This window comes from Pongo pygmaeus, chromosome 17, assembly GCF_028885625.2.
Source record: "Pongo pygmaeus isolate AG05252 chromosome 17, NHGRI_mPonPyg2-v2.0_pri, whole genome shotgun sequence".
In the NCBI taxonomy this organism is placed as follows: Eukaryota; Metazoa; Chordata; class Mammalia; order Primates; family Hominidae; genus Pongo; species Pongo pygmaeus.
Genome location: NC_072390.2, coordinates 34,518,246 through 34,528,755, shown reverse-complemented (window position 1 = coordinate 34,528,755; position 10,510 = coordinate 34,518,246). Strand labels below are relative to the sequence as shown.

Genomic DNA, 10,510 nt, shown 5'->3' with positions numbered 1-10,510 from the left:
ACGGTGGGGGTGATTTAGGCAATGAATCGCCACGTTAATAGCACTACTGCCAAATCTTCAAATTTAGAGGCTCTGGTGAAAAATTAAACTAGTGGCAATTTTCAACATCTGTAGCATCTGTTACCCTACACTTCAGCACCCGGAGTCTGGACAGCTCCGCAGGCCGCGCTCCGGAGGCAGCATGAGCGCTCATCAATCTACTCATAGCCCGACTGCCAACGGCAGCCAGACTCAGGAGAGATTTACTGAAAATCCTCCAAGACTTCCCTTTAAAAACAAAACGACTTCCACACTTAATGGTCTATCTGAAAGAACATACGCAAGAAATTAGGAGATCTAAATTAAATTTATTAATAGGAGAGCTTGATAATGCTTAATTCCAGAGACCAGAGCTCTGATTGGTGGGGCTTGATGAAAAAGTAAAGAGAAATCGTAATTATATAGTTAAAAACATAACTTTTGTCATCCTCAAAATTCTAAAAATTCTTTACCTGTCCTTGAGAAATGAGTGAAATTGAAAACCATCAAAATAATTGGACTTCTTAAAAATTGGATTGTATGAGTGAAAGGTGTTTATGAGAAGTCGATGACTCCGGATCTTATCATCCAGGAGGACAGCACAGAATAGTTAATATGTTCCTTGAGGGACTAGGATGCTGACGTCTTTTTCTGATACCCGATCATTACGTGACTGAAAAAAAAAAAGGAAGTCATTTCATGAATAAAAATCGGAGCGCAACAGTGCAACAAAATATTCTGTACTTAAAGGCAACAGGCAGACAGATGTTGACAAAGAGGGCTCTCCAAAAACCATGTTCGGATAGATTTTTGCTAACTGCACAGATAAATACGAGCAGAAGGCCGGTCACCTCTGTAACCACCGGCAGCAGCAGCAGAAGCCGCAGCTTCAGAGGCAGCCAGAGAGACCTCGGAGCAGAGAAGGCGCTGCCGACCCTCGCAGCTCCTACAAAGGCCGGCTGGCCACCCGCCCTCTCCCTTTCCTTTCTCCCCTTCTTTTCTGACTTTCTCTCTTTTCCTTAATCGCTTGCTTCTTCCTCCGGGTGGACTTACGGCCACTTTGCTCCTCCGCCCTTTACCTCCTCGCCCCCTCTTTCTTTCTTCTGTCTCTCTCTCTTCGCCCCCTTCTCTCCGTGTCACGCTCCCTCCTAGTTCTGCGCGTCTACAAACTTTTGAACAGAACACGAGCCTCGGCAAACAAGTCCTGCAGCTCCTCCTGCTGCTCCTGCTCGTTCCTGCGGCTTCTGCTCAGACACCAACGCCAGACGGTGATGCCTCTCGGGTTGTGACTCCAGCGCAGAAACTTGAAGAAACCCTTTGCCCGCCGTCCTACTTGGCAGCACACCCTCTCCTGACAGCGGTAAGAGTTGAACGGTAAGGGAAAGAAAATCTTATCAAACCGACCGACTCACTCGACTGCTGATTCTTTCGCTTGGCATCGCGTCAGGGTAGTTAGCTTTCCTTCAACCAGGTCTGGCTAGTTATTGGGCGCCGGCTATATGCATATATATTTTTTTCTAACTATAGCAAGCAAGAAGTGACAGGGCGCGCGCCGGCTGTCGCTAAGTGGTGTTCAACACAGGGAGCCGGGGCTTCGCTCCGTCCCTCCCCCAGCTTCGAGAGTTTTTTGGGGTTGGAGGGTGGAAGGTCAGGGGCGTTCTCACAGCTGTGTGTCCTCTTTCCCATCCTGCGCAGAATGACCATGTGTAGCGGAGCGAGACTGGCCCTGCTGGTCTATGGGATAATCATGCACAGCAGCGTCTACAGCTCACCTGCCGCCGCCGGACTCCGGTTCCCCGGGATCAGGTAGGTGCTGGCTGCCCGGCCCAAGCAGGAGCTGGGGCTTCCCAGTCACAGACACTTCCTTACGGTCTCCTTCCTGCAGTCCTTTGGGTCCAGACTACTAGCATCGCCCTCTGCGCCCCCAGTGCGCCTCCGCCAGCCTTGGCTGAACAGCGGGTCCCCATTCTAGCCGAGGGTCTGGCAGGCTCCGAGACGGCTCGGACCACTCCCCCAGCCCTAGTAAGCTCAGGGTCCCGGGTAGAGCCAGTGAGCTTCTGGCCGCTGGAGAACACCCCCTCCCCCAACCTGGCCCGCAGGATGGGGGCAGGGCATGGCCCCTAGCTTGGTTTCTTTTACCTATTCTTAGGATGAGTTAGGAGAACTTCAGCTCTGGAGCCTGGCCGGGGGTTGAGCGTGAAGCTCCCTCGGACTTTGCTTTGTTACCGCTTGTTCTGGACTCTCCGGGTGGGGTCTCTCTCTCTCTCCTCCACCCTTTCTCTTCATTCCATTCCAGTTCTTTCCCCTGAAGAGCTTTCTTTCAAGTGATCCGTGTTCCAACTGCATTTTGAATCCCAGGCTGTCTTGGGGGGCGTGCGGTGGGGAGGGTGTTGGCCCGGTGTGATTGAGGAAAAGCGACTTAAGAGAGGGAAGAACAAGAAGGAGACTGCGAAGGAGGGGGAAAAAACAGACGCAAAGGAGGAGGAAGGGAAAGCCAGCAGGCAGGCAGGACCGGGAGAGCAGCCCTGCCTGGCCCAGGATGGAGGAACCTTGGCTTTTTTCTTAACCCCGGGTTTCTAACCGGCAGGCGCTTCCCAGGTTCCCGGAGGCAGCCCCAGAGTCGCGGGCCGATGTGCCGGACTGTGGATGAGCCCTGGGCAGGGGAGGGTCCGCACCCGCGGCGCCTGGGGCAGCGAGGAGCGCGCGTTCTGCCTGCGAAGCTGCCTTCTCCGAGCCGCGCCCAGGAACATTAGCTTTGGGGGGCCGCAGATCATTGATTTGGACGGAGAGATGGGTTCTGGCTTCTGTATTAGGATTCCAGCATCTGGGCTCGAGGCAGGGCAATATCCAGAAAGACCCCAGGGTTCGGGGTACCTGGGCCAGGGCTGTGGCGCATCGCCGAGCAAAGGCTGGGTGCGAGGCGTGCGGAGTGATGTGCTTGCCTTGCCCCGGCCTCTCCAAGGATGGAGAAAAGGCGACTGAAGTAACGAAGTATGACTCCAACCCCGTCTAGAGAGTGCTACTAGCGCTGGCTGCATTCCAAGTCTCTCCAGGGGTCCAAAGCGAGAGGGATTTGTTTTAACCCATCTCTACCCGTCCTATGTCAAGAACGGAGGCTGTAGACGAGGGCGACTGCGAAGTCGCCAGGCACTCGCTGGGTCTCTGTCCCCCTCCTTGTGCTCTGGGGTTGAGATGGGGCCCCGCCATCGATAACAGATTAGCGCGAACTATTCGTTTAGTGGCCTTAAAACACCCTCGTTTCACCCTCAGCTATTTTCAAATTCCCGTGTGCCTGGCACTTTCTCAGGACGAGAAGCACCGGAGGGTGCGGACACGCCACAGTCTGAGCCGCCGCCAAACTGGCTAAGTTTAGGGGCATTTATTATTCATGTTCCTGCCAGATCCTCTCCTGCCCGAAATAGAAACCGAGGTTCTCCGTGACCTACATCTGCTCGGGGAAGGGCTCCCCTGGGTTCGGAGGCTGGGGTGGGGGTGGCTGAGGAGTTGGCCGCCGCACACCCCACCCATCCTCTCCTTTGCTTTCTGGGCCTCCCCATTCGGGTCTTCGCGTGGGTCAGCGCCTAGTCTCCTAGGGCCTTTCTCGTCCCCGCCCGTTGCTGCTTTGGGGAGGCTCGGGAGCCAGGCGGGGAGTGGGGCGGTCCTTTTCAGCAGACAGGTGTGCGCGATCGGCGGAGATGCCTCGGTTTCCCAGTGCTTGTTGAGGCCGTGGCCCGCAGGGCGACCCTTTACTCGCGAAAGGGGGGGTGGGCGAGCCGCCTGGCGGGATAGGAATGGTTGGGTGCGGTTGCCTCCTCCTTACCTCTGCTCCCACCCCCCAGTCCTGGGAGAAAAGACAATTCTCAGCGGAGGACTTTTATCAACTGTGAAAATCAGTGCGAGCCCCTTTCTTTGGATCCTCGCAGAGCTGGGGAGGAACTTGTACTGACCACACCTTCTGTCCCCGGCCACCCCGCAGGCTAGAGGAAGAGGCGTACGACGAGGACGGAAACCCGCTGCAAGACTTCTATGACTTGGAGTCGCCGGGCGCAGGGAGCCCCGCCTCCGCGCTGCGCGACGCCTCCGCATTGTACTACCCGGCTGAGAGAAGGTGAGATTCGCGCGGCCTCGCGCACACCCGCGGCTGGGAGCTCGGGACTGCGGTGACGGGAGGGGTAGTGTGGTGACCCACCGAGGATTTTTTTTTCCCATGAAAGTCCTCAGGCCTGTCCTCTCCCTGGCCCGATCCTATTGCAGCGACAGAAAATTAGCAGCGGGCGGGTCTGTGTGGACCTGAGGGCCGCGTGGGGACCGAGGGGGCTGTGGCCCAAAGAGTGGCAGTGAGTGGCGTCAAGGAACCCACACTCCACATCTGCCATTCCTAGAGCCAGGACTAACTCCTGATCCTAGCAGTTACTCTCGAGATCATCCCGGGAGTTATTCGCGAGTTCTGTGCCTCTGGAGGTTTCTCTGTCAGCCTCCCTGGCCGCCGAGGGGGCGCGCGCCCAACAAGGGGGTCTCTAGCGGCCACCTGGGGACAGAATCAGTGACCCTGGGCGCGCACTTTGCCTCCCCGTTAGAGATGTCGCCCACGGGATCCTTAACAAGGCCTACCGCAAAGTGCTGGACCAGCTGTCCGCCAGGAAGTACCTGCAGTCGCTCGTGGCCAAGGGCGTGGGGTAAGAGTTTGTGGAAGGATTAACCCGCGCATGGTGGCTTGCGCGCGCCGGGGTGGGTGCCTGTGCGGGGCGCGCGCAGGGCGGGCGGCTCGGCTTCCGCGGCAGTGCGTGCACGTGGGGGCCAGGGTGAGTCTGCGCCCCAGGGTCTGGGGTGGGTACCGGCCACGGGTCGTAGTCGGAGATTTTGAAGTGGCGCTTTAAATTTGCCCAGAGAGCTCTGGAAGAGGGAAAAAGGGAACGCGAGCCAGGGAGTTTGATCCGTTTTGAATGAAAAGAGAAACCAAACCAAACCTCTCAGTCATTCAAAACCTTCAAGCTTCCAGGGAGGTTTTGCTATAATTTCCTCTAAGCATGACTCTTTTTGGGGGAGGGGAAAGGGGTGGTTGTATTTACTGAAGATTCAAATCGAAATAATAAATAGCCAAATTTGGACACTTACGGAACCAAACAGTTTTGCTCACGCCAGAGAAACTGAGAGCATAGGGCTTGCGTGAAGCCTATCTCAGCAGAAGGCAACATTTTAATAAAGCCCATAGGAAAACAGATTACATTTTCGCCATGAATAATTCATGCAGTGAAAAATATTGCCTACAGCCTGTCGACTTATATTATTATCACGTTTTTCAACTTGGCGTGAGGAGGGAGAGGAGTGTTCATATTTGACTAGGAATTGCAGGATCGATGCAAACTCCAGGGCAGCAGCCAGCCTGGAATATTTAGGGCTCTCTGGTAATTTTCTCTTTATGTCGGGGGTGAGAGGAAGAGTGAGGACAATTTAGCGCAAACACACGAATGGTCAGATCTCAAGGGTCAGCGTTGGGAGAAAGGTTAGGCTTAAAGCGCGTGTCGTCTGCCCGGATCTTATCCCGGGCCCCCTCTGTAGGGTTTCGTGCCAGGAAATCCTGGGCGGGGAGGGAGGCATCGAGGGGCTTCCATCTCAGCCCTCCCTACGGCTGCTTCCTGGCAGAGGGAGGCGGTGCGGTGGGCAGTGCGAGCCCCGGGCCCTCCCCGAAGGCTCCCGCGTGGGGTGGGGCCCGCCTGCTCCCCGCAGCGATTGAACCTGTGTCTCCCGCCCCGCCACCCTCTTCCCGACCCCTTTGCTTGCAGTGGGAGCCTAGGCGGCGGCGCGGAGGACGACGCGGAGCCGCTCTCCAAGCGCCACTCGGACGGAATCTTCACGGACAGCTACAGCCGCTACCGGAAACAAATGGCTGTCAAGAAATACTTGGCGGCCGTCTTAGGGAAAAGGTATAAACAAAGGGTTAAAAACAAAGGACGCCGAATAGCTTATTTGTAGCGATGAGTTACCAGCTACCCTGTGTATACAGCCCTGACGCAATGAAAAGTCGTTTTCCAAACTGACTGAACAGTCATCGCTCGTGTGTTCTATCCAAACATGTATTTATGTAATGAAGTAAAGCCATTAAATGAATATTTTGATAATAATATTGTTTTTCTTTTTACGAAGCACTAGAGAATGCACAGATATACTTTGTGGACCAATTATTGATATATATTATAAATATATATAAAGAATATATATATATAAGTATAGAGAGAAGTTCATACAAAGCGTGCACAAGGATTGAAAATTCGCCTGAGCTGTTTATGTTTTTATAAAAATAAATAGAAAAGTAGACAATCATTGTTTTGAATATTACTCCTATTTTTGTAAACTGGAATTAAAAGGATAGTATTTTTATCCATGACAGGCCTGAAGATATTACTACTTACCATTTGCTACTGTAGATAAACAATGATGCCCTGCTCCAGGAAGATTTTGAGGTAATGATATGGAGAATTGCTGAAGGGCATTCTTTCCCAGTGAGTCTCTGGGGCAGGCTGCTTCAATCCCAGCCTAACTCAACTGGGCACTGTCCCCCTGGTTGGGTGGCAATTCCAATATTTCTGCTTTCTTTGATTCTCCTTTTATGTGTAGTTGTCTCTCTTCAGACTCTCAGCCCAGAAGAAAATTCTCCTGATAAAACAACAGCTCGATCCAAATTGTGCTTCTCCCCAGAATTCACGCCTCTCCCTAGGAGAAGAGTTGAGGAACTGTACAGAAAAGGCAGCTTCGTTAGACCACTGTCTTTTCTGTACTTCCTGAGTTGCCAGGGAATCTAATATCCCCAAATTAGGGCAATTGGAACAAAGTGAAGGACATAGAGGTATATTGGAAGAGGCAGAGCCTGAGGTGGTAGGAGGAGGACCCTGGAAAGGGACTGGTTTGAGGTTGCCCCAGGTCTGGGAAGCTGAGGGCAAGTCCAGTCCCAATGGTCCTGACTTTGGGCGCTGGGTATTGGAAATGGATGCAAAGTACAATGTGTTTTTCTCCAGTGCTGTCCATGCTTCTCATCTTGTGAAATGGCCAGGATCCTCTCCTTTGAAACCTGCTCTGTAGGAGCTACCCTTTTCCTTTGTGGTTTTATGGAGACCTCTCCTTCCTACCCTCCTGCACTGTTTAAGTACTGTTTACCATTTTTCATTCACTTCTCTTAAACTTGTGAATGCTTCTCACTTTTTTTTGTTTGATGCAGGCACTTATTGTAAACTTTAGGAACCCTTGTGTAGCTACTAATAAGTAATTATGCACTAAATATGAACCCTTTGTTTCTTGTTTATTGAGTTTGTAGGTAAAATGTATTTTTCTACATTATTGCTTATTGCTTAGTAAAATTTATTTCATAAAACCAACCTTTGTCATATTAGAATGTGTAGTGTTCACATGTTGCTCAGTTTTGCTAACTGATAAATCATTTAATCCTCTTCTTCATATGTATGAGTACTATCTTATATCTGTGGTCAAGAGTGAGGTAAGCAAGCTCCAACAGACCCTGAGAACCTATCCTTGTATCCTTTCTTTGGCTAAAGAAAGCATGTCTGTTTCCTGTCAATTCTTTGAACATATACAGTAATCTTTACAAACAAAAGAACCTTCACCCAGCAATCAGATCGAGCAGCAACAGACAAACCAGCCAGCCAGTCTCCCAAATTTCAGGCACAAGTTTATTTATTTTTTTTTTATGTTTTGAAAAAAGAAGACGAAGAAGAAGAAAAAAAAAGAACAAGAAAAGATTAAACGTTAGCTTGTAAAGTTTAAAGGACCTTTCCTTTTCCTTTACGGATTTGATCAGTATGAAGTCATAAATCAAAGAAAACAGAATTGGATTTGCATTCCCAGGTGGGATGGATGCTGCCAGGAGATCACATTGCAAATAGTGAAAACAGAGGCATTCAGTCTATGCCTGAGTCCTGTGTATAGGATCAATCTTCCTTTAATTCCGCAGTCTCCTCAGGCAATGTGACACGGGATGCAGTTTGCAGCTTTAGTGCCTTTCTTCGCCTTTTAAATTGCCACGAATCACAGATGGCTATTTAGTGGCCCTACAATGCTGCAACACATCAGCTTGCATTTTAGTCTTAATTATTTGTTTCTTGGATAATGGGCAGAGTTTTCTGTATTTGTGTCAGCTGTTAGTGGTGAAATAGGGCTCTAGTTAACCTTTTATTTATGAAGTCTAATTTAGTGTTCCCGTGGCTAGTTGCAAGCATTTTACAGTGATCACCCAGTTTAATCTTTTGTATACTTTTTAGAAATGCCAAGAGCCTTACTAAACTGAAGCAGATTTATGATATAGTGATAATTTAGGTAGATGTTAGTCTTGAAGCTCTTATTTTGTGTGCAACTGATTATAAAAACACCTTAACCAAGTATTATTACACACATGATATCTATAACTAGGACTTTGATAACTGTTATATAAAGTGTGTAAAATTTGTATGAATAAATTTTTGTAAACAATGCAACTTGGTCTAATGTTTGGGAAAAAAGACATTCAGGAAATAACTACTTTAAAATCTCTTAAAGTATTATATTTCTTTAGCAACCATAAGATTTTTTTATGTCTGGAATATATATCTATCTAAGCATCCTTGTATTTTCATGAACTGTGCTTTAATAATCGATGGGCAACTGGATTCTGCTAAAAATTTAAAGTAGCTACTCAGATGGAGATGCCTAAGAAGGTTTTAAGCTCATAAACAGACATGATGTTGCAACATTATAAGATACACAATTTAGATTAATTTCCATCCCCTAGTGTGTATATACTTTGCTCAATATTCAGAAAGTTACTAGGTAGTAGTGGGAGACAATGCTGGAGCATTAGTTACACATCTAAAATAGCGATCTAACATTGTTCTTTTATTTTTTATTTTAGTGGCCGGGTCTCACTATGTTGCCCAGGCTGGTCTTGCTCAAGTGATCCTCCCCCCTCAGCCTCCCAAAGTGCTGGGATTACAGGCGTGAGCCACCACACCCAGCCTAAGATAGGGATCTAACATTGTTCTTATACAAGTAACTCTGCAGACTAAACTCGTCTTGATAAAATTTTGTATAAAATGATCTAAATAATCAGTTTTGGAGGTTTTAAAATATTTAGAGACATACAAACAACTGTCTCTGATTAAAATGCTTTAGGTAGAAGGAACATGAACATGAGTAAGTAAAGAGTTAATTAGATGCCTTTAAAAGAAAATGTACTTTGAAGCCCAGGACGAAACACAGGAAGTCATTTGTGGATTATATGCTTTCTTAGTTCATATTTACAAACTTTAGGGCAAAGCTTTCATACGAAATTCCCTCAAATACCATAGTGGTGTGTGTTTTGGCACCCTTGACTATTTCTGTCTTAGAAAATGTATAGAAAGTCACACAATAATTGACATACCATTTAATTTAAAATGCCAGGGTTTCATCCTAAAAATTAGTGGTCTCAATTAGTAAATCAATAAATATGTCACAATAGAATTAAAGGATGAGTGAAGATTCTAAAATTATCTTCAGAATTTAGCTCAGTGTTTAAGGCCTAGAATTAAATAGGGACGAGCCCACAGTCTAGAAATCCCATTTGTAGTCAATGAAAAAATGAATCCAGTACAGTTCATGTTTGCATTTGATTTTATTGGATAAGGAATTTTTCTTCTCCATTTTAACTGCCCCTCTTTGTCCTTGAAGACATAGTGTGGTAAATGGAAAAATGAAGAAGAAGAATTTATTTGGTTGGGGCTAGGCTAATTACTTGTCAAGAACATAAAGATAAACCCCAGACTTGGCTGACTTCAAGTGAATTTCGTGTACTTAGCAACTTGCTATATTATCTTCGGTGATAACTCAAATTACATCTTTTTAAAGGCAGACTTGATATATTTGGGTATTCAAGAAGCTGTAATAGGTGCCTTAATGCTGTTAGGGCAGAGAACACACTTATTCAATACAATGCACACTTATTGAACACCTGAAATGGACCACCGCACTGGTCGAGAGAGCTTGACTAACACCTGGGAGCTCAGGTAGTATTTTTTTCAGAATGTTTTTCTGAAATGTGATCATCTGGGGGGGCGCTTAAAAATGCAAAATTGTAGGGCTCTGCCAGATCCAGTGAATCTGCATTTTAAATAAAAATCCTATATTACTGTGCACTAAAATTTGAGACTGCCTAGATTTAGAATTGGTGACATATGTAGGCATACATATGTGCTGGTCTGAATGTTTTTTTCATATGAAATAAGCAAAAGGTCATGTTACCTGCATACAGTAATAAATACATCACTGTGCCATATTCTTCCAAGATATCTGGTCATTAAACTCTTTGACAATTTCAGTATTTCCTTTAGGTCACTAAAGCTACTAGTTAGCATTATTTTACTTGTACAGTCTGGTTGGACCTCTCCTACAGGAGCTTGCAGAAGGAGAGTGATCCTCTAAGTTGGGTCCAAAATATTCAATCACAGGACTAAGAGATTATGGCTATAAT

The 10,510-nt window shown here is 47.6% G+C and overlaps 1 protein-coding gene across 2 annotated transcripts; it reads left to right on the top strand.

Moving 5' to 3' along the window:
- Positions 1-652: 652 nt before the first annotated feature.
- On the top strand, positions 653-8,501 carry ADCYAP1 (adenylate cyclase activating polypeptide 1). 2 transcript variants are annotated; one of them, XM_054461413.2, is made up of 6 exons: positions 653-905; positions 1,093-1,392; positions 1,714-1,824; positions 3,995-4,126; positions 4,596-4,694; positions 5,802-8,501. In XM_054461413.2, exons 1-6 carry the CDS (start codon positions 718-720, stop codon positions 5,989-5,991), a joined length of 1,020 nt encoding a protein of 339 aa, XP_054317388.2. In that variant the 5' UTR covers positions 653-717; the 3' UTR covers positions 5,992-8,501. The 2 variants fall into 2 exon arrangements, with proteins under 2 accessions (XP_054317388.2, XP_054317386.1); XM_054461411.2 differs by lacking the exon at positions 653-905 and having other exon boundaries at positions 1,250-1,378.
- Positions 8,502-10,510: the final 2,009 nt, after the last annotated feature.

Excerpts from the sequence above, each read along its gene's own strand:
- ADCYAP1 (XM_054461413.2), top strand. The coding sequence starts at position 718 with ATGAATAAAAATCGGAGCGCAACAGTGCAACAAAATATTCTGTACTTA. Across the intron at positions 906-1,092 it reads AGCAGCAGCAGAAGCCGCAG|TTTACCTCCTCGCCCCCTCT; the intron begins CTTCAGAGGCAG and ends GCTCCTCCGCCC. Across the intron at positions 1,393-1,713 it reads ACAGCGGTAAGAGTTGAACG|AATGACCATGTGTAGCGGAG; the intron begins GTAAGGGAAAGA and ends CATCCTGCGCAG.